Raw genomic sequence first — 27409 nt, forward strand, 5'->3', positions numbered from 1 at the left:
TGAAACCAGTTAATTTTAAAGAAATTTTTGCCATAGCACCCCTTAACCCCTAGACGACCCAGGACGTAACTGTACCTCTTGGCATCGCTAGGGGAGTTCAGAGGGGGGCTGCCCGCTCTGAACCGCCGCGATCCCGGTTGCTATATGCAGCCCAGGACCTTGACTATTAGCCACTAATTAGGCATTTAGATGCAGCTGTCAAAGTTGACAGCTGCATCTAAATGCTTGTTCTCCCCCATACCTGGTGGTCTAGTGGCGGGACCCCCAGATCACGGAGGAACGGTCCCTGCTCCCTATCTGGCCGGTGGTCTGTGCCATAATGGCGCTGATCCCGGCTCTGTAATCTATTGCTCTTGGCTGCAGCAGCCAAGAACAATAGAACATCTATCTCATTGATCTATGCAGTATATCGATATTACATAGATCTTCATGAGAGATCAGTGTAGTGATATTAGAAGTCCCCTAGGGGGGATGACTCTAACCCCAGGGGGACTTCTAGTATGTGTGTAAAAAAAAAATAAATAAAAAAAATCCCCTCCCCTAATAAAAGTCAGAATCACCCCCCTTTCCCCATTTTATAAATAAATAAACCTGTTTGGTATCGCCGCGTGCATATTCACCTGAATAATTAAATTATCACATTCCTGATCTCGTACGGTAAACGACATAAGCCACAAAAAAATACCAGAGTGCATAATTGCGCATTTTTGGTCCCATCAAATCCAAAAAAATTGTAATAAAAAGCGATCAAAAAGCCTTATATGCGCGATCAAGGTACCGATAGAAAGAACACATCATGGCGAAAAAAATGGCACCTCACACATAGACCAAAGGATAAAAGCGCTATAAGCCTGGGAATGGAGCAATTTTAAGGAACATTTTTTTTTTTAACAAGGTTTTAATTTTTTAAAAGCCATCAAATAAAATAAGTTATGCAAGTTACATATAGTCGTAACCGTACTGACTTGAGGAACATATATAACAAGTCAGTTTTACCCCAGGGCGAACGGCGTAAAAACAAACCCTTCCCAAATGTTTTTTTCACCACACATATAATTTGTCTTCTGGTTTCATGGCATGTTTTAAGCAAAAATTACTATTGTTTCTATTGTTTTTACAACTCTAATGGCAGACAGGAAGCACTACCTGAGCCTTATCATGTGACTTTCAGAGTCGTGACCAGGTGTCACCGGCCGCCGCGCAATTATTCCCCATTATGAGGCTGTATTCCTGTTTGTATCGTCGTAGCGTACTCGGATACTCCCGGTGGGATCCATCTGCACTTGGGGATAGGACGCGGCTTATCGGAGCCAACAGCTGACACTCTTCTTAGGAGATTGTGTTGTTTGTGGTCTTCTCGTGAAGCTCCGTCTTGGAAGTCTTGTAGGATAGGGCTGAGATGCCCTGAAGACTAATGCTACGTTTACACAGAGCGATAATTCGCCCAATCGATCGTTTAACGATTTTGAAGCAACGATTTGGTTTTTATAACGATCAGCGTTTAGACTAATAAATCGTAAGAAAAATCGTTAATGCGCAACGCAGCGAGCGATCAAGCGATTAGCTAAAAATCATTCATTTTGATCTTTGAACATGTTAATAAATCGTTGTTGTTCATTCGCAAAAAATTCGCCGATCGTTCCGTGTAAACAGTCGTTCACTGATTTTTCCTATGTGCGAGATAGGCTTAAGCGATCGCAAAACGAATTTTCTGTACGATATATCGTTCCATCTAAACGTTGATCGTTATAAAAAAAAATTGTTACTTCGAAATCGTTAATCGTACGATCGGGCGAATTATCGCTCCGTGTAAACCTAGCATAAGGGTACGTTTACACAGACAGATTTATCTGGCAGATTTTGGAAGCCAAAGCCAGGAATGGATTTGAAAAGAGGGGAAATCTCAGTCTTTCCTTTATGACCTGATCCTTGTTTATAGTCTGTTCCTGGCTTTGGCTTCAAGGATCTGTCAGATAAATCTGTCTGTGTAAACGCACCATAAGAAACTATCTAGATCCACAAGGTCTGAGGAAAGATGGCTGCCCAGACATATTATAACCAGTATCTTTATCCCTTCTGTTCAGTCTACATCTCAGCAGGAAACCTACCTGTATGATCTTGATTAATAATAAAGGGTAAAAAAATCTTTTAAACTAACCAGTGTCAGAAAGTTATATGTTTAGAAAACTCCAGCCTTCCAGTTCTATCAGGTGCTGTATGCCCTGCAGGCTGTAATAAATAAATTCATCTGCCACTTCCGTGTAAATAAGGGCCTGCTGCCACCCCAGAAAATATGTCTAATGTAAACACACACGAAAAAAGTTCCAATGCAATATTTTTTATATATATATATATATATATATATATATATATATATATATATATATATATAAACATTTTCAGTTCTTACATGCAATAGACATTTCACCACTTAGCAAATAGCGTTGTAAACGGGGAAGTAATAAAGTCCACGGCTCATACAGAGCTCTTTAGGTCCATTCGGAACAGGGTCTTGACAGAACGTCCACGTTCACATGCTGTGTAGCGACGTTTCGAGAATAATCTCTTTCTCAAGCATGCCCTGCAGGCTGTACTGGTCCAGATCTCTTGAGTCAATGCAGTACATATGCACTGCATTGACCTGTATCTGTATGAGCAATCTAATTATTGACACAGTGCCACCTCTGTCCGTGTCGGGAACTGTCCAGAGCAGGAAAGGCTTTCTATGGGGATTTGCTGCTGCTCTGGACAGTTCCTGACATGGACAGAGATGGCAGCAGAGAGCACTGTCAGACTGAAGAGAATACACCACTTCCTGCAGGACATACAGCAGCTGATACATACTGAAAGACTGGAGATTTTACAAATCTGTATACTTTTCTGACACCAGTTGATTTGAAAACATTTCAACCCCTTTTAAGAAGATAAAAACGTTACCTGAGGCGTCTGCCTGCGACTTTCTCACTCTGAACACATGCACGCTCAGCTGAGTGCGGCCCATTTGGTGCGGAAGAGCTATCGGCTGAACACTTTACGGCTGTTGCATAAGGGTATTCCCATGTGATCTTGTTATCCCCCTCTGTCCAATCTCAAGCTGATCACTGGAGGTAAGACCACGGGTACGCAGTAGTCCATTCGTTCTCCGATTTACCATTGTGCCAACCTTCTCGAGATGACGGGGACCCGCACCGATCAGTTATCTCCTGGTCCCATGGATAGGGGTTAAAAAGGGCAGATGGAATACCTCTTTAATGCTTCACGTACACCTTCAATGATTGCCACCTGAATGCACCTGAATCAGTAGACGGCCATTCCTCTCATCCACTGTCTCTGGTAGGCCAACCATGCAGGGAGAGGGAAGTAGAGACTATTACACAGGATGAATACCAGCTGAACAGGCCACATCGACTTAGAGTCACAAAGAGTCGCTTGGCCCTGATACACCACAGTCCTGACAAAATCAGAGGGTCCCGGATGACTTTGCTCTTGTGTGTTTGGGCTTCTTAAGACTTTCTGAAGATACTGAAGCCTGCAAAGGAAATATGCAAATGGCTTTTGGATCAATAAAAACTTGACGCTCAGGTGACCAGACCAAAGAGTTATCCTCTTCATCGAATCATTGGATGGTGTTCAATGGAGATGGGGAACATGGAAACCACGAAGAAGGGTGTGTGTTGGGAACCTTGGTGACCAGTGCAGTGTTCATGGCTCCCGCCATTGTCGTCTTTCAAAGTAGACTTGCCCTTTACAATGAACCAGGTCTTCCATTAGATGTCCAAAATAAGATGAAACTTATATCAGTATGTAGTTAGGAATTGTGAAGACCTTCCCAATGGGGGGCTTGCGTGGGGTTCCTGGGGGGGGGGTCTATAATCTAAAATCTAAGGAACTCACTGGAGACCATTAATGGAAGTCATACTCAAAGGCCAATGGACCAAACCCTTGATGGTTGTCATGGCCCACTCATGGATGTGACCTCCATCTTTCAATAAACTCCCATTTCCTTGCGTTCCTTTCATACCATCAGATCATAAGGATCCAAAGTTTATATTTTGATGAATAGCTAGAACTAGATATACTTAGGATCTTTGATGGTCTACACTTGGCTGGAGCAGAATACACTTGGGCAACGATCATCTTTCATGCACAGTGTTGGCTGATCGTTGTCTCAAAACATGACCTATCAAAGCTACAGCGATAGCAACGATCTGCTGTCCGTAACTGTGTAATAGGAACGCCTTTAACTTCTACAGAACACCCGTATGATCTAAGGGTTGTCCGGGCAGCCCCTCCACCCCTGCCATTACATGCACAGATATCGAGCGAGGAATGAGGAGCAAGTGAGCGCTGACCTGACAGGTTGGCGTTTGCTTGCTCCTTTATATTGGGCCATGTAAACTGCCCTTAGGGTCTTTGATGGTCCATACTTGGCTATTTCTGGATGTATTTGGGGTCTTTGATGGACCACACTTGGCTATTTCTGGATGTATTTGGGGTCTTTGATGGACCACACTTGGCTATTTCTGGATGTATTTGGGGTCTTTGATGGACCACACTTGGCTATTTCTGGATGTATTTGGGGTCTTTGATGGACCATACTTGGCTATTTCTGGATGTATTTGGGATCTTTGATGGACCATACTTGGCTATTTCTGGATGTATTTGGGGTCTTTGGACCACACTTGGCTATTTCTGGATGTATTTGGGGTCTTTGGGCCACACTTGGCTATTTCTGGATGTATTTGGGGTCTTTGGACCACACTTGGCTATTTCTGGATGTGTTTGGGGTCTTTGATGGACCACACTTGGCTATTTCTGGATGTATTTGGGGTCTTTGATGGACCACACTTGGCTATTTCAGGATGTATTTGGGGTCTTTGATGGACCTCAGTTGGCTAGAGCTGGATATATTCGGGTTGCTGGACGATTCAGTGGTGTATAGAATCGTAGTCTGAATTGGTCTGAATCCCTTTAAAGAATTATTCACAGGGTCTTAAAGCAACAGCAACCTCCCTCCACCTCCAGACCTACATGCCTCACTGGACCATGAACCGTGTTACAGTACTTTGCCGGTTACTTGAAAACGGTCAACAGTCAAGTGTTGACAGATCCTGTTATGAGTCTCCTCCATATCCATGGATGAACAACACCTTAATCCCCATGACGTCCCTGCAGGCCAACACACAGGCTCGGTCATATACTGAGTATATCCATATGGCGTTCAGGCTCTTTGGGTAGTTCATGAGCCAACCAGTCATCTGTCGGCATTAGCCAACCTGCTTTTACCTGCAGTGTAAAACTGAACTAAAAAGTGAAAATGGCAAAAAATTGGACTTGTAATGAGACGGAGAAGCACACTCATTTTGGCATACCCCCAAGGGTAAATTTACATCAGATTGTAATGCTGCAGATACTCCAGACGGGTCAGGAAAATCTTACTCCAGCTGTGGTAGAAGGCAAGTGGAGAAGATGTCTTGCATTGTTTTTGGATTGTCCCTATTAACTTCAATGGGCATAAAATCCACCAGCAGTGTATGGTTGGGAGAACTTCCTGCTACCTGGGACCTAAAGTCCACCAAGAATGGATTTTTTTGGACTCTCTCAGTCACACTATCTGGAAGGTGCAATGAAACTCTATTCACCAACAAGTGTCGTGCAACCAGGTAGCCCTAGCCAATAAGATCCCAATTCATAATATGGAGGCTAATGTTCAGCTTTACAGCAGCCACCTGACATTGGCTTACGCAGGACTGGTGCATTTGCTCTTTGTATATGGAGTTTGAGGTATTTTGAGCTTTCGTACTACCTTGCAGAGTAGGTGTTTGCTCTCCCTAATAAAGGACAATACGTCTGAGATGGTTCCTACGAGCTTTGTGGTTCAGTATTGCTGACTGAGGCCTCACGGGGGGGAAGGAAAGGCTGACAATAAGTCTGGGAATAGTGAGCGGCAAACCTGGATCCACCCCACAGCTGCAGTCCTGACTATTAATCCTCCAGCCAGACACAAAGGTGTCAGGTGTTGTGTCCGACGCTTCATTGTGTCTGCTTACAGATCTCTCCTATATAAGAGGAGAGTCCAGGATAAACATATGATCAATGGAACCCCCCAAGATCACTAGATCACCACATGGCTGTTTCTGTCAGCCTCCTAGACTTTGAATGGTGCCTCAATGACTCACTCGATCGGGATCCCTGTAGGATCTATGGGGTCTTGTCACCTATCCATGTTGTCTTTGCACAGTCATGCCTATGAAGATGATGACACCAGCGTCGCACAATGTGGTTGCTCTCCCAGAGGGTTCTGCGTAAGACTTGCACAGGGGCTCCATTAGGCTTCATCACAGATGTGACGAGGAACCTGCATAGCAAGATAAAGTCTATGGGGTCCATTGGTACTTTCTTATGACTGTTTATGATGGAAAATGTGGCAGATGGGAGCAGTCCATTCCTTGCTCTATAGAAATACTATAATAGTAGCACATTGGGTCATTATATGAAAGCACAGACCATCCTTATGTTAAATGGAGCCTGATTCAGTACCTTCCATACCATCCCTAGCCTTATGATTCTAATGTGGTACCTTCCATGTCATCCCTTTCCCCATGATTCTTATGCAGTACCTTCCATGTCATCCCTAGCCTTATGATTGATGCAGTACCTTCCATGTCATCCCTAGCCTTATGATTCTGATGCGGTACCTTCCATACCATCCCTTTCCTTTATGATTCTGATTCAGTACCTTCCATGTCACCCCTTTCCTTTATGATTCTGATGCAGTACCTTCCATGTCATCCCTTTCCTTTTATGATTGATGCAGTACCTTCCATGTCATCCCTTTCCTTTTATGATTGATGCAGTACCTTCCATGTCATCCCTTTTCCTTTTATGATTCTGATGCAGTACCTTCCAGTTCCATGTCATCCCTTTCCTTTTATGATTCTGATGCAGTACCTTCCATGTCATCCCTTTCCTTTATGATTCTGATGCAGTACCTTCATGTCATCCCTTTTCCTTTTATGATTCTGATGCAGTACCTTCCATGTCATCCCTTTCCTTTATGATTCTGATGCAGTACCTTCCATGTCATCCCTTTTCCTTTTATGATTCTGATGCAGTACCTTCCATGTCATCCCTTTTCCTTTTATGATTCTGATGCAGTACCTTCCATGTCATCCCTTTTCCTTTTATGATTCTGATGCAGTACCTTCCATGTCATCCCTTTTCCTTTTATGATTCTGATGCAGTACCTTCCATACCATCCCTAGCCTTATGATTCTGATGCAGTACCTTCCATGTCATCCCTTTCCTTTTATGATTCTGATGCAGTACCTTCCATGTCATCCCTATCTTTATACACCATTTAGTGAAAATAATAGCCATGCAGTCTACGCTGTCTTTTCATAGGTTTAGGCTTAAAACTAAGCATGACTGTTCAACCCTGGTGCCCACTTCACTGGAGATAAGTGATCGGCCCCTTATGCTAGCGGTACCATATACACAGGCCCTCATGAGTTTAAAAAAGACTTTTAGTTCTACATAATATATTCTACCGACCGTGGTACGATCTGCTGCCTATAAGAAATACATATTTGTGGTTGCATCAAATATAGAACTCTGCTCAACCACCCGAAAGAAAATCCTCAGTATTATACCACATTGCTCAGCCCAGATCAACACCAGTCAGCTGTGAAAGCAGGAGGTAAATACAGCACGGATTATCCGGGGACAATAGCGCCTTCTAGGGGCAGGATGTATTGGGCAGCCATGAACAGTCAGTTGAGCTTTCGTACTGCCAGACTAGGTAATAGGCTGTATCACGGAATTCCAGGCGGTACTCTGGCTGTCTCCACCTTCCCCACAGAACGGGAAGGCATCGGGGATCAAATGCAGAAGGTTCGAGTTAGATCGAACCTAAGATTTCCAGATGTTCGATCATCCCTAAATATGAGTCAGTACCTAGCACAAACTGCTTAAAAAGTTACTGCTAGGTGTGATAGACAATAGAAGGACTCGGGCCTCTTGAACACGTCCAAAAGAAAACTGTCCACAGTTGCACATTAGCAATTACAGACAGTATATGATGTATTCTAGTCTACGGCCATTGAACATGACTGTGAATTCTATGGTCTGTGCATATGCCCGGTCTGCCCAAAAAATAGGACGTCCGCTTATATGGTCCAGATTGCGGTTCAGATTCATGGGAATTTAAGTCTTAACACTTGGATGGATCTGTGCTTTTCCGGACCGTAGAACCATTACAGACGAGTGAACGAAGCAAACCTTAGTGTCAAGGAATTATAATTTAATTTAATTTTTATTTTTTTTGCAGAAATCAGTAGTACAGGCAATTTTTTAAGAAACGTTGTAATTGGGTTTATTAGGCAAATATGCCATTATCTGCATTCAAAAAGCCTTTTCCCAGGTCCCCCCCCCCCCCCCTCAGTCACTGCTCATTATCAGGAAATCTCAACTCTTTTACATCAGTCGGGCCCTGTGTAATCTATGGAGGGGGGAGGAGGGAGATTAGTCAGCAGCAGAGAACAAAGGATTACACAGCCGGACCAGTGTGAAAGCTTCTATTCAGAGGTCAGTGCTGACTTCAGAGGAGATAGCCGGTGATGTAGCTGTAAATTAACTCTTTGTTGTGCTGTTTTGGTGCCTCATTCCCCTCCACCCCTCCCCTCTCCATAGAGAACCATGAAGACAGGGGGGAGAGCTTCAAACTGCTTTTTCATGATAAAAATGCATTTTTTGGCTAATAAACTTAATTACAAAGTTTCTTCAAATCGCCTGTACTATTGGTTTCTGCAAAAAAAGTTAAAAGACAGTGATACTTTAAAAGGTCATCTCAGTGCAGATACCATAGGACACCTTCACAGGTCTTGTGGCGGGTCGTAACGTAGTGGTTAATCGGTGTAGGCTCCAAATCTTAAAGGACACTTCTCACCTGTCTCTTGCACTTGGCAGGTGTCATGTAGAAACTACTAATCCCCATGACGCCCACAATGCTGCAGGGCCTGAAACCTGTCGGATGGAACTAGTATATCTGGTTAGTCTCATCAGACCGGAGCTTGAGGGCGACCCTAGGAATCTCAAGAACTCGACTGTGAGGGAGGCAGAACTAGCCACAGCCCCACTATACTAGGACCCATGGGGATCCCAGCAGTCCAATCACTGTGATCACAGGAGGATCAGGGGTGGTGCGATCACTGTGATCACAGGAGGATCAGGGGTGGTGCGATCACTGTGATCACAGGAGGATCAGGGGTGGTGTGATCACAGGAGGATCAGGGGTGGTGCGATCACTGTGATCACAGGAGGATCAGGGGTGGTGGGATCACTGTGATCACAGGAGGATCAGGGGTGGTGCGATCACTGTGATCACAGGAGGATCAGGGGTGGTGCGATCACTGTGATCACAGGAGGATCAGGGGTTGTAAACTCCGAACTGATTATTGCACGATTTAGTTAGTAAAACGAGTACAGAGGCTAGTCCACCAGAGAGGATGACTACCCCTCGAAGAGCCTTGATGTGGGTGACCACCTAGAGCTGTTTAGCACAACTATACATTTGGACTCTCATGGGATGGTGGCGATCAGGGATTAACCGTATCCGATTATCGGCGTATAACCACAGCCCCAGTATATGCACACCGGCTTCCCATCGTTGCTGGTTGCGTGAGTGGATGAGACGGCTCTGTGACAAATGTGTTTATGGCTCCGCCTCCTCTCCGTTCTGCAGATCCAAACACCCAGATGACTTCTCTCTCTCTCCTTTTTGGCTTCGGTTTTATTTATATTGACCTTTAATCCCTTTAGCGACACAAAGATCAAGGGCACTCGTCTTTCTACGCACAAGCGAGCAAACATCTGTGCAAATAGTCTCCTGGTAATGTCATTCCAAGGATTTCGTATATAAAAAGTTTGGTCTGATGCGGAGGGGGTGACTGGCTTGTAAAGGGGTACTCCAGTGAAAATCTCTTTCAAATCAGCTGCTTTCAGAAAGTTATATAGATTTGTAATTACATTTTTTTTTTTAAATCTCCAGTCTTCCAGTACTTATTAGCTGCTGTATGTCCTGGAGGAAGTAGTGTATTCTCTCCAGTCTGACACAGTGCTCTCTGCTGGCACCTCTTTCCATGTCAGGAACTGTCCAGAACAGTAGTAATCCCCATAGAAAACCCCTCCTGCTCTGGACAGAGGTGGCAGCAGAGAGCGCTGTGTCAGACCGGAAAGAATACACCACTTCCTGCAGGACATACACAGCAGCTGATAAGTACTGGACTACTGTAGATTTTTAAATAGTAGATTACACCCCCCCTTCCCCATATGTAGGACACTTAGCTGTAAGAAAAGGTTTAACCTTCTTAGGAAGAGAGGCGTATTGCTGAGATAATATAATGTAATGTAATCATTGGTGTTCAGTTTCCCTACAGTGCCCCAGCAGGCGAAATGAGGTATTACACTGTTCTCACTCATTGCTTTATGTCCGTGTTCTCTACAACATCTGACTCTCCAGCTGTTGTGGAACTACAACTCCCAGCGTGTCCTGACAGCCGAAGGTTGGACCTAAAGACACAATCAGCCGATGATCGTTGTCTTTATTACACGGAGCGATGATCTGCCCTCAGATTCAGCAGATTATTCCTCCGTGTAATCGGGCCATCACTCTGGAGGACCCGGCGTGTCACCATTGCATTACTCCTACAGTATTGGATTTCATATAGAATTGTGCAGTACCTCTTTCTCCCTGCGGGGGCACAGTGTTTAACACTTTTCCCAAATTTTTGTTGTTCGTATCTCAATCCTTTTTTTTTTTTCCCCTTTCTTTTCAGATCTGGAATATCAAGCAGATGATAAAGTTAACACAAGAGCACATTGAAGCCCTCCTGGACAAGTTCGGAGGCGAGCACAACCCCCCCTCAATATACGTCGAAGTAAGTTCAGTGGATTCGGATGCTTTACTGCTTCCATGTTGAGGAGAATGTACTAGTAACCAATAAATGGGGGTTGTCCCATCAGCTGTTTTATAGTGACCCCCTGTAGTCAGAGCAGGGGTCCACTAAGCAGCGGCTATCCATATATAACATGAATGGTTGTTCATCTCAATCACCGCCATGTATGACTTCTTTTTAAAGGGGTTATCTAGCACTACAAAAACTTGGCCACTTTCCCCCTCTCTTGTCTCCAGTTCAGGTGCGGTTTGCAATTAACCTCCATTGACTTCAATGGAACTGAGTTTGAAACCCCACCCAATCTGGAGACAAGAGAGGGGGAAACGTGGCCATGTTTTTGTTGCGCTGAATAACCCCTTTAAGGTTATCTGTCTCTTTAAATGTTCTAACTCTGCCCTCAGAAGTTTTGATTGATGAGGGTCTTGATGTAGAGACCCCACCAACCCCAAAACACACAGGCTTCAGAGCTCTGCTTATGGTGCAGGGGGGTCTTTTAAAGAGACAGGTACCCTTTAACCTGAAGTGACCACTGCCAGCACTACCAGCATCTCAGCAGCTGGACCCTCAGTATTGATGCAGTAGTTGACATATTAAGGTCTACGCAATAGGGTACTGTGGTCTATTGTATTCTTAAAGGGGTACTCGGGGGGGGGGGGGGGGTTGGGGGGATGTTTTCTGATCAACTGGTGTCATAAAATAATACAGATTTGTAATTTACTTCTATTAAAAAATCCAGTCTTCCAGTACTTATCAGCTGCTGTATGTCCTGCAGGAAGTGGTGTATTCTCTCCAGTCTGACACAGTGCTCTCTGCTGCCACCTCTGTCCAGAGCAGGAGAGGTTTTCTGTGGGGATTTGCTGCTGCGCTGGGCAGTTCCTGACATGGACAGAGGTGGCAGATGACAGCACAAAGAATACACCACTTCCTGCAGGACATACAGAAGCTGATAAGTACTGGAAGAATGGAGAATTTTAAATAGAAGTAAACTACAAATCTAGATAATTTTCTGGCACCAGTTTATCTGAATTTTTTTTTTCCCCCCCTGGAGTTCCCCTTTAATGAAGATGACTATAGACGCTTATACTAAATCGACACCCTTAAGGCATTCTGGGAGTTGTATTTTTGTAAAACAAGGAGCAATAACTTGTATTTAGGTTGAGGTTAGCGTCTCTCTCTTTTACCCGTCGTGGATCCTCGGCTCTGTCAGGGCTACAGGATTTATCCCCCTCCGTGTTATATAAACCTAGGAGGAAACTTCTATAAACTTTGTTCGGAGCTTCCCAAACTATTCTGCCCTCATCCTTCACCCCTGCTATCTCCCCGGACAGCTTGGCCCGGCCGCCTGTTTACTGCGTCTGCTCACCTCCCACCTAGTCTGCCTCATGACTGCCAATTTAAAGGGCCATTAACTCCTAATGTAGACGCAGCTCTGTGTATAACTGGAGGGTCTTCTGGAGGTGTATAATTGGGAACAGCAGGTCCCTGACTTATCCCTTAAAGGGGAACTCCAGATTTTTTGTTTTTAAATCAAATGGTGTCAGAAAGAAAGTGCCAGAGATTTGTAAAAAAAAAAATCAGTCCTCCAGTACGTAACAGCTGCTGTATGTCCTGCAGGAAGTGCTGTATTCTTTCTATTGTGACACAGTGCTCTCTGCTGCCACCTCTGTCCAGAGCAGCAGCAAATCCCCATAGAAAACCTCTCCTGCTCTGGACAGTTCCTGACATGGACAGAGGGGGCAGCAGAGAGCACTGTGTCAGACTGGGAGAATACACCACTTCCTGCAGGACATACAGCAGCTGATAAGTACTGGAAGATTGGAACTTTTTAAATAGAAGTAAATTACAAATCTGCATTTTTTTCTTTCACTTCAATGGAACTGAGCTGCAGCACCACACACGACCTGAGGACAAGAGTGGCGCTGTTTCGGGAATGTTTTTCTGTCCTGGATCACCCCTTTAAAAGCAAGTCTGTAGTCACATGACTCAAACACCAAACCGTATCAGTGGTTGGAGGGGTTTGGTACAAATTCGCTTTTAAGATACGTGTATTATTTTATTATTCATGGACACGTTTTTGTGTTTTTTTTTTCATTTAAGATTGTGTATTATATCCTGTATATTGATTTTAGTGTTGTCTGTCTGTCCCGCTCCCAGGCTTATGAAGAATACACAAGCAAGCTCGATGCCCTCCAGCAGAGGGAGCAGCAGTTACTGGAGTCAATGGGGAACGGCACGGACTCTTCTTCCTCCCTGTCTTCAGAAATGACTCTCTCCTCCGTCCCCTCCACCCTGTCTCTAGCGCCTTCATCTTTATCCGTCCTACAGAACCCCTCCGACCTCTCCCGAATTAATCCCAAGTCTCCTCAGAAACCCATCGTCCGAGTCTTCCTACCTAACAAACAGCGCACAGTGGTGAGTGTCCATCTAAGGCGGGGGTAGGGAACCTTGGCTCTCCAGCTGTGGCAAAACTACAACTCCCATTTGGAGCTTTGGCTGTCCGAGCATGATGGGAGTTGTAGTTTTGCCACAGCTGGAGAGCCAAGGTTCCCTACCCCTGATCTAATGTCTTCTAGTGCATGAAGCTGTCACAATAAAGCAGTGTGGGTCAGAGGTGCAGCCCTGGACTATAACTGAGGGGGCGTTACACTTACACTTACACTATAATGGCTGCCTCTTCCATCCGTCCCATACACGGCCAACCACATATGAGTTCTTAATGGGAGGTAGGGCTGGGCGATTAATTGAATTAATTTGCCTAGATTTTGAGAATCTGCTTCAATTTCTTTGTAAAATTGTAAATTCGATTTTCAAAGAAAAGAAGAAAAATGTACTCCAACCTGCAGGGGGAGCAGTGGGGCTCTGGGCAAGCTGCTCCTCCTGCATGTCAAAGCTGGACTGCACAAAGCCGCCCACCCCCTGCCTACCTACATACACTATCGCCCCTGCCCCATCCACCTGTGGGATCACCACAGTCAGCCCGTGCCCGGAGGTCCGCCGCCGGACCCCATCCACCTGTAAGATCGCCGCCCGCACCCACAAAACGGGGAGCCGCTCCTCCGAGCACCGGAAACATGGAGCTGGTGCCCGCTTTATGGTGTGAGTAGTGTGCCTGTTACTGTGTGCGTCCTCTACTACTGCCCTCAATACTTCTCCCAATACTGCTCTACTACTACCTCCCAATACTGCTCTACTAATACCCCCCAATACTGCTCTACTAATACCCCCCAATACTGCTCTACTAATACCCCCCAATACTGCTCTGCTAGTACCCCCCAATACTGCTCTGCTAGTACCCCCCAATACTGTTCTACTAATACCCCCCAATACTGCTCTACTAATACCCCCCAATACTGCTCTACTAATACCCCCCAATACTGCTCTACTAATACCCCCCAATACTGCTCTACTAATACCCCCCAATACTGCTCTGCTAATACCCCCCAATACTGTTCTACTAATACCCCCCCCAATACTGTTCTACTAATACCCCCCAATACTGCTCTACTAATACCCCCCAATACTGCTCTACTAATACCCCCCAATACTGCTCTACTAATACCCCCCAATACTGCTCTACTAATACCCCCCAATACTGCTCTACTACTACCCCCCAATACTGCTCTACTAATACCTCCCAATACTGCTCTACTAATACCCCCCAATACTGCTCTACTAATACCCCCCAATACTGCTCTACTAATACCCCCCAATACTGCTCTACTAATACCCCCCAATACTGCTCTGCTAGTACCCCCCAATACTGCTCTACTAATACCCCCCAATACTGCTCTGCTAGTACCCCCCAATACTGCTCTGCTAATACCCCCCAATACTGTTCTACTAATACCCCCCAATACTGCTCTACTAATACCCCCCAATACTGCTCTACTAATACCCCCCAATACTGCTCTACTAATACCCCCCAATACTGTTCTACTAATACCCCCCAATACTGCTCTACTAATACCCCCCAATACTGCTCTACTAATACCCCCCAATACTGCTCTACTAATACCCCCCAATACTGCTCTACTACTACCCCCCAATACTGCTCTACTAATACCTCCCAATACTGCTCTACTAATACCCCCCAATACTGCTCTACTAATACCCCCCAATACTGCTCTGCTAGTACCCCCCAATACTGCTCTACTAATACCCCCCAATACTGCTCTGCTAGTACCCCCCAATACTGTTCTACTAATACCTTCCAATACTGCTCTACTAATACCCCCCAATACTGCTCTACTAATACCCCCCAATACTGCTCTACTAATACCCCCCAATACTGCTCTACTAATACCCCCCAATACTGCTCTACTAATACCCCCCAATACTGCTCTACTAATACCCCCCAATACTGCTCTACTAATACCCCCCAATACTGCTCTACTAATACCCCCCAATACTGCTCTACTAATACCCCCCAATACTGCTCTACTAATACCCCCCAATACTGCTCTACTAATACCCCCCAATACTGCTCTACTACTACCCCCCCAATACTGCTCTACTAATACCCCCCAATACTGCTCTACTACTACCCCCCCAATACTGCCCTACTACTACCCCCAATACTAATACTGCTCTACTACTACCCCCCCAATACTGCTCTACTACTACCCCCAATACTGCTCTACTAATACCCCCCAATACTGCTCTAATACCCCCCAATACTGCTCTTCTAATACCCCCCAATACTGCTCTACTACTGCTCTCAATACTGCTCTACTACTGCTCTCAATACTGCTGTACTACTACCCCAATACTACTACCCCAATACTACTAATACTGCTCTACTACTACCCCCAATACTGCTCCTAATACTGCTGTGTTACTACCCCCAATACTGCTTTACTACTAACCCAATACTACTAATACTGCTTTACTACAACCCCAATACTGCCCTACTACTACCCCTAATACTGCTCTACTACTACCCCCAATACTACTAATACTGCTCTACTACTACCCCCAATACTAATACTGCCCTACTACTACCCCCAATACTAATACTGCCCTACTACTACCCCCAATACTGCTCCTAATATTGCTGTGCTACTACCCCCAATACTGCTCTACTACCCCAATACTACAAATACTGCTCTACTACTACCCCCAATACTGTTCTGCTACTACCCCCAATACTACTACCACTACTACCCCCAATACTACTAATACTGCTCTACTACTACCCCCAATACTACTCCCACTACTATTGCTACTATTACCCCCACTCCTGATAGAACTACTTCTCTCAAAACTGCTACTCCCCTTATCTACTACTACACCCCTCATCTTCTATGCTTCTACTGTTACTACACCCCTTATCCACTATGCCTCTACTACTACACCCATCATAATTAGCAAAAAATAATTGAGAATTTATTTTTTGCCCATATCACCCAGCCCTAATGGGAGGGCTAAGCCTCAGCCATAGTGCTCTGGTCTGACCTATCACTTAGGGTTGGGCAGTAAGAATCCAACATGGCCGACCCTTCTCCCCATCACCATCATCATCTGTTGGGAGAGTGGGGAGGCCGCCGCACAGTCAGAGGGTCCGACTAAGGTGTATAGGCGTCGGAGGCCTAGTATCCTGCCTGAAGGTTTCCTTAGTCACAGACTCTGTATCATAGTCAGCGGTCTATTTGCCATTGCAGGTACCGGCCCGATGTGGCGTCACCGTACGGGACAGTCTAAAGAAAGCGCTGATGATGCGAGGTCTTATCCCAGAATGCTGTGCGGTTTACAGGGTCCAAGACGGGTAAGAAAATTCTGTTTTATACGGTATGGGATCAATGTTCAATAGATGGGGGGGGGGGGGGGGTCTCGTCACTGAAATCCCCAGCTATGGCATGCACTCGCTCAGTTAAAGGGGACCTCAAGCAGAATTTGTTTTTCTTTCAGATCAACTGGTGTCAGAAAGTTATAAAGATTTGTCATTTACTTCTATTTAAAAATCTCCAGTCTTCCAGTACTTATCAGCTGTTGTATGTCCTGCAGGAAGTGGTGTATTCTCTCCAGTCTGACACAGTGCTCTCTGCTGCCACCTCTGTCCATGTCCGGAACTGTCCAGAGCAGGAGAGGTTTTCTATGGGGATTTGCTGCTGCTCTGGACAGTTCCTGACATGGACAGAGATGGCAACAGAGAGCACAAGAATACACAAATTTCTGCAGGGTATACAGCAGCTGATAAGTACTGGAAGACTGGAGATTTTTAAATAGATGGAAATTACAAATCTGTATAACTTTCTGACACCAGTGGACTTGAAAGAAAAAAAAAAAAAAAAAAAAAAAGATCCCTTTAAGGTCTGTATGAACCAGGTAGATAGATGCCGTTGTATAGAAGGGCTGCACAGCGCGTTATTTTATTTGTTCCTTTTTTCATACAACGTATTTGTAGATTACAGTGATCTTTGTCGGTTCCTCGGACGTGTTGCAATCTTGTAATTCGTCTAAAACTATAGAAACATTTGGCGTAACTTGCTGTGCATCACTTCTATACAGCAGCGTCTGTCTCTGGGTTCGGAGTGTGGCCAGCGGGCCAGGACATGGGCCCATTGACAGACATGCTTGCTAGAGTTGTATCTGAGCGCGTATCTTGTCTCCCTCTCTGGATCACTATTAAAGGAGAAGTCCGTCAAAATTTTTTATTAAAGTATTGTATTGCCCCAGAAAAGTTATACAAATCACCAATATACACTTATTACGGGAAATGCTTATACAGCGCTTTTTTTCCCTGTTGCACTTCCTACTGCATCAAGGCTTCACTTCCTGGATAACATGGTGCTGTCACTTCCTGGATAACATGGTGCTGTCACTTCCTGGATAACATGGTGCTGTCACTTCCTGGATAACATGGTGCTGTCACGACCCGACTCCCAGAGCTGTGCGGGCTGTGGCTGCAGGGGGATGCTCAGTGTCCCTCCAGTGCCCTGTGTCCCCCTGCCATCATCCTCTCCAGCAGCCACAGCCCGCACAGCTCTGGGAGTCGGGTCGTGACATCGCCATGTTATCTAGGAAGTGACATCGCCATGTTATCTAGGAAGTGACATCGCCATGTTATCTAGGAAGTGACATCGCCATGTTATCTAGGAAGTGACATCGCCATGTTATCTAGGAAGTGACATCGCCATGTTACCCAGGAAGTGACATCGCCATGTTATCTAGGAAGTGACATCGCCATGTTATCTAGGAAGTGACATCGCCATGTTATCTAGGAAGTGACATCGCCATGTTATCTAGGAAGTGACATCGCCATGTTATCCAGGAAGTGACATCGCCATGTTATCCAGGAAGTGACATCACCATGTTATCCAGGAAGTGACATCACCATGTTATCCAGGAAGTACTTCAATACAAAGGACTTCTACTTTAAAGGGGATATCCAGCGCTACAACTATATGGCGGCCTTCTTCCAGAGACAGCACCGCTCTTGTCTCCAGGTTAGGTGCGGTTTGCAGTTGAGCTCCATTCACTTCAATAGAACTGTGTTACAAATCCTGCACCCAAACTGGAGACAAGTGCAGTGCTGTCTCTGGAAGAAAGTGGCCATGTTTTTGTAGAGCTGGATAACCCCTTGAACCCCCGGGTGTCACTATATGGTGGTCTATGTTCTTGTTTTTCTGTAGAGTTTGGACCCCCCTGGTATATAGTATATAACCTGCTTTATCCCAACAGGGAAAAGAAACCAATCGGCTGGGACACGGACATCAGCTGGCTGACCGGGGAGGAGCTGCACGTGGAGGTTCTGGAGAACGTACCGCTCACCACCCATAACTTTGTAGGTACAATGGAAGGATGTGTAATGTCATATTATATCATATATACAGAGCTAAGCGGCGCTATGTCTCTTCCTGCAGAGGAGGGATTCTCATCTCATCCTGTATCCACAGCCATGCTGGTCGGTGGGTGTCCGACCCCCTGGGATCCCCACGATCTGTAGAACAGAATGGTTTTATGGTGCGCCCCCCACACACATTCCCTTCTGTTCTACAGATTGTTTGGGGTCCCAGCAGTCAGACATCTCACTGATCAGCATGTTACACCCTCTGCTGTGTACGGGGGATGACATGCTGAGATAAGACTACTCCTTTAATACCCGGCTGCTGCAAAACATCATAATACAAGCTTCATATTAAAGGGGTATTCCACTCAAACATAACTTCTGATATGTTGCTGCCCATGGTGAGACTAACAATTCACTCCATACGTGTTATTGTCTATTCAGTCTCCTTCCTCCAGTTCTCAGTTGCTGCTTTCTGCTAAAGACACAAGAATCTGTGAGTGAGCTTTAATCTGTCTCCCCTCCTCCCCCCCCCCCTTCTGAGACAGATGATGTAAACAAGTCCCTGGCAGCCTGTACCTGTAACATTGTAGCTTCTTTGTAATGCTAGGAGGGTGAGATCATTAGCAGCTTGACCTCAGAGTAACCCTCCCAGCATTACATAGAAGATACAATGTTGCAGATACAGCCAGCCAGGGACGAGTTTAAATTATCTGTCTCTGTTAGGGAGGGGTGAGGCGGGGGAGACAGAGAGAGGTTCACACACAGATTTTTGTGTATTCAGCAGAGAGCAGCAGCTGAGAACTGGGGGAAGGAGACTGAATAGATGATAAGTATGGAAGGAATTGTTAGTCTCACCATGGGCAGCAACATATCCAAAGTTATGTTTGAGTGGAATACCCCTTTAGATAAGATAAAGGTGTTGGGACGGGAAAGTTTTCTTTTACTCTTCAGCTTTGTGTAAGGATTTGTGAAGCCTCTAACGCAGGATATAAGTAGTATTTCAGGCTCTGGGCTCGGTATACGTCGGGAAGACTCTGACTTATGACACTCCATAGTGACGTCATGTCAGTGTTCTTCCATCCACCAGGATGCCATTTACCTGTGTTATCAACCACGCTGCTCCATCCTTCTACATCCCTATGGCCTTGTTTTTAGGTGTTTTGTTTTGTTTTGTTTTCCTCCAGCAAACCAGCCCCCCCCCCCATGTATGTGTTTATTGTTTAAGTGATGACTTGTAAAGTTTTGACATGACTATCGTTTTGTGTCTCCAGGTACGTAAAACCTTCTTCACTTTAGCGTTCTGTGACTTCTGCCGGAAGCTGCTATTCCAGGGTTTTCGCTGCCAGACATGCGGGTACAAGTTCCACCAGCGATGCAGCACGGAGGTGCCACTCATGTGCGTCAACTACGACCGACTCGAGTAAGTCACATCCCCCCCCTTACTCTATGTGTGATAGGTACCTGTATAAAACTTTTCTGTCGTCTTTCTGCTCTAACATCACTTCATTTCATTGGTGGACAGTGTCAACTAGGCGGAGCTTAATCACAGCTGGTCCCTCTCCCCAGCCAGGAGATGGAGCCCAGGTGACAGTTAACCAATGAAATGAAGCGAGAGTAAAGGGGGTGAAAATATCATTTTAACCCCTTAGATGCCTTGGTCAGTAGTGACTGTAGCAGCTAGGTGGTTATATACTGGCTTCTACACCTCTTCAGTAGCACAGTTGTGTCATGACAGCAGCCATGTTTGTGACCGCATTACACCTTCTGTATACCTCTGGACCTTGCACAACTCTGTCATCTCTCTTTTATCTCCCAGTTTGCTGTTTGTCTCAAAGTTCTTTGAACACCACCCAATATCTCAGGATGAAGGTCCTTTCGAGGAGGTCACCCAAGCCGTCGAATCCTTTTCGCCCTCGCCCCCTCCAGATATCAGCGGGTAAGGTTTAACTGTATTCTTGTCCTTTAGATCCATGGAAATAGAAGGGGGGGGGGGGAGACTGATCCCCAGGAATTGGTCATCCTATTCTGTCTTAATACAAAGAGAAGCCAAAAAGGCAACAAGCTAAAGAGACTTCTCCTCTGTGTAATCTGTGGCCGGTGTCTTGTCGCTTGGGATTATCCCTGGCGCTGGGTACTGTTGACACTACTATTTTGTCTGTTAAACGTATGCTGAAAACGCAGTGTGAACCTAGCCTTACCGTCCCCAGTATTGGACATACCAGATCTCTTGCTGTGTAAGACGCACCCCTGGTTTAGATGACTGAAAACAGAGGGAAAAATCTTTCATGCTAAATAAACTTCCCAGATGGTCTAAGGCAAAGAAGGGGTCAAATGTATTGATATGACAGGTCCACTTCAACACTCTCCATGACAGTACCTTATACTCACTCATGTACAGCTGTGCGCACAGTACACCCAGCTCTGCTGTATCATACACACTGAGCTCTGCTATATGAAAGTACACGTACATACAGCTCCGCTACAAAAAGATATCCACAGACACACAGTGCTACTATACCAATATACAGACACAGGCCTCAATAGACACACACAGCTCTGCTACATAAACATACCCACCGACGCACCCAGTGATCCACATCAACATAAGGACGGACGTCGCCACCTCTTCCCTCCCCGCCTCCTCCTCCCTCCCTCCCAGCCGCCGCCTCCTCCTCTTCCCTCCCAGCCACCGCCTCATTACAGGTCTCCTCCATGTTGCGATGCTCTCTCTCTCTTAAAGGGGACAATGTCCGCCAGCCTCCTGCCCAGGACTATTAATGTGCAGTAACACCTCTCTTTGTTTTCCTCCTAGGCCTCCCGGCCTCCCAAGTAGTTCTCCGTCCAAGTCCATTCCCATTCCCCAGCCATTCCGACCTGCAGATGAAGACCACAGAAACCAGTTCGGCCAGCGAGACCGGTCATCATCCGCCCCCAATGTTCACATCAACACCATTGAGCCTGTTAATATTGACGTAAGTGGTCAGAGCGATGGTGGCTTAAAACCATTGTGGGGTCACCCTGGCTATAAGCTATATAAGTGGTGGGGGGTGACAGGGCAGCTCTCTGGACCCCTCAGTGGGCATTGAATTCAGTAATACCCCCAATCATTTGAATGGACAGTGTAATTCAGTGGTCTCCAGCTGTAACCGAACTACAACTCCCATCATGCAGGAGTTATGGTTCTGCAGAAGATGACTGCTGTAATGAATTAAAGGGGTACTCCAGTGAGAAAACAATGATGGCAGAAAGTTATATTGATGTGTCATTTACTTCCGTTTAAAAAAATCTCCAGTCTTCCAGTATTTATCAGCTGCTGTATGTCCTGCATGAAGTGGTGTATTCTTTCCAGACTGCTGCCACCTCTGTCCATGTCAGGAACTGTCCAGAGCAGTAGCAGCAAATCCCCATAGAAAACCTCTCCTACAGTTCCTGACATGGACAGAGGTGGCAGCAGACTGAAAAGAATACACCACTTCCTGCAGGATATACAGCAGCTGATAAGTACTGAAAGACTGGAGATTTTTTTTTAATAGAAGTAAATTACAAATATAACTTTCTGCCACCAGTTGACTCGAAAGAAAAAGAAAATGTTGAACAACCCCTTTAAGGAGTTCTTTACTCTGGACTATCTTTGAATGGTTTCCTTGGCAATAAGTTGTAATCTAAGCAGAAACCTGGCAGTAAGTGCAGTTTCCTTGCAGAGCCACCACAGGGGATATTTAAGCGAATCTATCAGCTCTAGATCATGTGCCAAGCTGCAGCATGCATGCCTGCTCCCTCCCCCATCTCTCCCTGCCTGAGTAGGGAGAGTACTGGCAGCCATGTACGGCTATAACCTCCACGGACAAACACTGGGATTCCATCTGCTTCTCTTTCATCTCTTTTTTAGGACTTAATCCGGGACCAGGGCCTTCAGCGCAGTGAGGGAGGTAAGTGATCCCCCCCCCCCTATATATTCTCACTGGTAAATCCCTTTAAGGAGGATCCACCCACCCTCACAACATGTCTGTGTTCCCCATGCAGTAACTCTTCTGAGGCCACTCTGCCTTGTACTGCTCCTCCTGGAAATCTACCAATAAATTGACAACTGGGTGTTACCATTTGTTATCTGACAAATCAGGACTGACTATCACAGGGACACGCCTCATTGACAAAGTGGATGGTAACGCCTAGATGTCAAATTTATTCATAGGTTTCCAGGAGGAACTACTGCAGGATGGCACAATGCAGAGAAAAGCTGCTGGGGTTTTCCAGGGACTTGAGGGGGGTTATCCAGCTACTTAAAGCGCCACCACTGTCCTCAGGTTGTGTGCGGTATTGCATTTCAGCTCTATTCACTTCAATGGAATGGAGCTGCAAAACTCACACACCCAAACTGAGGACAGGAGCGGCCATGTTTTTTTTTTTTTTTCTAAGCCTGGATAACCCCCTTTAACTAAGCCAGACGTGGCAGGAGAGCGGACAGCTCGTCTTCATTGATCGATCAGTCTGTGCAACCCATCCTCATGCATAGTCTCCATCAGCTGTGAAGTAACATAGTCTCTGTCCGTGTCCTCATGTTCCAGCTCACATCTGAGGATTTCCCATGTCGCATTGCTCTAGGTTCCCAGACGTCCATAGGCGGCTGTAATCCACACGCTGCCGTTTCCCCTTTTTTTTTTTTTTTTTTTTTTTTTTTCTTAAACTCCCCATGAACTTTTAGATTTTTGTTTTTTATAATTCTATAACTCATTTCATAATGTATAAAGATTTTTTTTTTTCCCCCCCCCCTTCAATTTGCCTGCCCACAGTATAGAAGTCACGGAGCGGCCCAGTTCTCCAGTTTTTCAGCTGTTCTGTTGCTAGAAAAGCTGGGTGAAAACTATTGTGGGGACTGTCACCCGGCTTTCCCAGACACACTTTAAAGTGTCACTGTTGTATTATTATTATTTTTTTTTTTTTTTGCCAAAATCAATAGTACAGGCGATTTTATTTAAGAAACTTTGTAATTGTGTTTATTAGGCAAATATGCCATTATCTGCATTGAAAAAGCCTTTCCCCAGCCCCCCCCCTCTCTCATTCACTGCTCATTATCAGGAAATCTCAACTTTTACATCAGTCGAGCCCTGTGTAACCTATGGGGAGGGGGGAGGAGAGAACAAAGGATTAAACAGCAGGACCTGTGTGAAAGCCGGTATTCAGAGGTCATAGAGGTCAGTGCTGACTGTCAGAGGAGATAGCCCAGTGATGTAGCTGTAAATTAACTCTTTGTTGTCCTGTTTTGGTGCCTCCTCTCCCTGCACCTCCCCCCTCTCCATAGAAAACCATGAAGACAGGGGGGAGAGCTTTAGGGTGCGTTCACACGTGCAGGTTCTGCAGCAGATTTGATGGCAAAGTTGCAGATTCAATGCAAAGTTAACTCTGGGCCATCAAATCTGCTGCAGATCCTGTACGTGTGGACTCGCCCTCAAACTACTTTTTCATGATAAAAATTCATTTTTCGGCTAACAAACCCAATTACAAAGTTTCTTAAAATCACCTGTTCGGTGAAAGTGAATATAAACCATTAGGGAAGGCACTTTTTTAAATTAAAAAAAAAAAAATTACCCAGTTGGCTCAGGCACAGGGATCCCAGTAGCTTGGTCCTTTTTTTTTACAAAATTCTTCCTGATTTCTTCGCTCAATGTTGTTTTGTTCTTGCGCGCCAACCCAGCAATATGCGCTGGAGGCGGGCCCGGCGCCCCCCAGTGTAACAGTATCCCCTCCCCTCAGTGACGTGGCTCCATTAGAATCAATAGGGTTGCATCCTCGAGGTGAGGGGACATCACCTTGGGGGTTGGCGCCAGGCCCACCTCTAGTGCATAGAGGCTAGTGCCAGACCGGTGCACAAGAACAAAATGGTGCAGAACACGGGAACTGGATAGCGTTTTGGAAAAAAAAAAAAAAAAAAAGGACCGTGCCACCGTGATCCCTCAGCCGCCACCAACCAGGTAATGTAAAAATATTTCCCTAATGGTATATTCACTTTAAAACTATTTGAGAGAACTTTTGACATAGGGATGTGCCAGAAGTTTTTATTGGTTTGGTGGTGGTCCAGGAGCCGAGACCACCACTGAGCAGAGAGAAGAGCGGCGCTGAGTGCTTCTCTTCACTGTCCACACACTCGCTGAAGACAGAGCAATAGGTTTTCAGAAGGAGGTAGAAATTGCATTCTTCCTACTCGTTCTAGAGATCAATAAGGCTCTCGGCACCTGGACCTCCAAGACCAAGGGAAAAACTTTAGACGTGTCAAAGTTTCGTACAATAAGTCACACTTTAACATTATTGCCGAGTGAGTTGGACTTTCCTCCCCACTGGGACAAGGCTTCCCATGTGTATATGTGATTGTATCACTAGACATTCCGCAGTCTGGGAAAGCTGGGAACCGTAGGTGGCCACATCTGTTGTCGCTCTGTTTCCAGAACTGATATGTAAAACAATTCTGTATGCTGTATATACTGCATGTTTACATGCTTTATATACATTCTTAATCCATGTATTGCTCCTATTTAATAAAAAAAAAAAAGCAACTTTGAGAAAACTGTGTGTATGTCTCCTATGCAGCTCTATGTCTCCATGGTAACAGACTACAAATGAACCCAGTGTAGTCTGATGCAAAGTCTTGTTACCGATTTCCATCTCTCCATTAGCAACCTGTCCTATGTAGGGAACAAATGATGGGAAGTATAACTGCAGGCTGTGTCTGTAATCTTAGAGACTTATCGATTTGGCATAGGACCTGCATACCCAAAACTGTATTTGCAAAGTTGTCTTTTTTTTTTGGATCCAGATGCGGACCTGCCCTTTAACTCTACAATCGAAAAGTTCTAACCCCTTCCACTTCCATGTAGTAACCAAAGTCATTGACCCAAATTTAAAATCTGTGAATATTAATGTCTGTTTATTGGGATTAATAATTTGCTAATCATGTCTTGTTAATTCTGCCCCCTCACTCGAACTTTTTCTCCCCCCCCCCTCCTTTTCTCCTTTCCGATACTACATTTTAATCCCCCCTCTTCTACTCTCTTTACCCCCTTCCCCCTCCCCATTCTTCATACTTTTTTGCCTTCTTTATGCCTGTGTTTCTCCCGCAGCCCCCCAGGTCCAGCCGACCCGCTGCCTTCGGAAATACCACTCTCGGAACCCCAGCCCACTCCTCCATTCTCTCCCCAGTGAAATAGTCTTTGATTTTGAGTCTGACCCCGTTTGCAGAGGTAGTTGGGCTGTTTTTTGTTTTTTTTATTTTCATGATTTTTTTATTTTTTTTATTTTTTACCTGCCCCCTAATATTGCCTAAAATCACCCTCCTGATCTAGTACTGTATTACTCCCCCCTCCACGTCTTGTACACGGGCCATGCTGGATTAGATGTGTCACTGTAGTCCTGTGTGTAGCCTATCACTGTATCCAGCTAGAACCTGACATCATCACTTTCACCTTTCCTTTCACTAGATTTCATTTTCACTTAAATTTTTTTGCTGTCACTAACCCTCCAAGCTACACGTCACCACTGTCCGTATTCCCATCGTGCATGCCGGTATGTGGTGTGATCCATCCGATGTTTGATTGTAGCATCTAGACCAGTGTTTCCCCAACCGTTGCAAAACTACTACTCCCAGCATGCTGTGAGCTGTAGTTTTGCAGCTGCAGTAAAGCAAGGGATGGGAAACCTCCATCTGTTTCAAAATTACAGCCAAAGGCTGTCCAGGCATGATGGGAATTGTAGTTTTGCAACAGCTGGAGGTTTCCCCATCCCTGGTCTGGACTATAGTGTAGTCCCAGGGGAACCATATCTATAGCTTATATATGATGCCCTTAAGTTTTGGATGACATTGGACAATCTTTAGGGGGTGGGTTCAGACATGGAGGATTTGTTAGTTACTTAAAAACACAAAAACACCAGAATTGTTTTGTAAGGGGCAGGGTGTAGCGATTTCTGGTGGCTGAAGAAGTTGGATGCAGCCCTAAGGAGTATAGTAAAACATGGATATAGCCATAGGCTATAGGTGGTGTCCATGTTTTCCAGGACTCCCTAGGGCTGCATCCAACTTCAGCCACCGGTAATCAAATGCTGAGAGTTCAGGTTTGGACTTGACCTAAAAATTGCCTATAGGGGTGAAATTCCTCCACTGGCCTCACCCTATCCCCACAGACTAAAGCGGTCATTTTATCCATATAGACGGGACTTCTGACCCCGTAACCATCTGACGTGTCATCACTATGGATGATGCATGAACCAGAAATCGTGAAGAGTCCTAAATGGAGATGAGCGATATTTTTTTTTTTTTTTAATTTTTTTTTTAACTGTACGAATCGCCAAATTTAAATCCCAGACAATTTTTTATTTTATTTTTTTATTTTTTTTAGAAAAAAAATAGTTCAGCTTTCCAAGTGTTCTGGAATCTTTGGATTACTTTATGTAGACAAAACAGATTGACCCCTCACCTAAGGTCATTCATTATAAGGCCTGATGTAAAGGAATGGCTAGTTTACTGATAGCATTGATAGGTTCCCTTTTAAGGGATTTTTTTTAAAAACTTCACCCTATCTAATCTATCGCCATCATTTTATAGAGCAGGAAGAGCTGAGCAGATCGATATATATCTTTATGGGAAAAGATTCAGTATAGCTTGGAACATATTGATTGA

The 27409-nt window shown here is 45.2% G+C and overlaps 1 protein-coding gene across 6 annotated transcripts in view; it reads left to right on the forward strand.

The window, feature by feature from the left end:
• BRAF (B-Raf proto-oncogene, serine/threonine kinase) overlaps positions 1-27409 on the forward strand; it is a 60185-nt gene that overhangs the window by 5205 nt on the left and 27571 nt on the right. For 4 of the 6 annotated variants that reach the window (XM_069967331.1, XM_069967340.1, XM_069967368.1 and 1 more), the window contains exons 2-10: positions 10836-10937; positions 13110-13367; positions 16616-16719; positions 18636-18738; positions 20016-20164; positions 20561-20680; positions 21557-21716; positions 22634-22673; positions 25857-25976. In XM_069967331.1, coding sequence (XP_069823432.1) covers positions 10836-10937; positions 13110-13367; positions 16616-16719; positions 18636-18738; positions 20016-20164; positions 20561-20680; positions 21557-21716; positions 22634-22673; positions 25857-25976 — 1156 coding nt within the window. The remainder of the gene's footprint in view (positions 1-10835; positions 10938-13109; positions 13368-16615; positions 16720-18635; positions 18739-20015; positions 20165-20560; positions 20681-21556; positions 21717-22633; positions 22674-25856; positions 25977-27409) is intronic. The other 2 variants (XM_069967346.1, XM_069967354.1) reach the window with 1 other exon arrangement.

Source organism: Dendropsophus ebraccatus, chromosome 1 (genome assembly GCF_027789765.1).
Source record: "Dendropsophus ebraccatus isolate aDenEbr1 chromosome 1, aDenEbr1.pat, whole genome shotgun sequence".
NCBI lineage: Eukaryota > Metazoa > Chordata > Amphibia > Anura > Hylidae > Dendropsophus > Dendropsophus ebraccatus.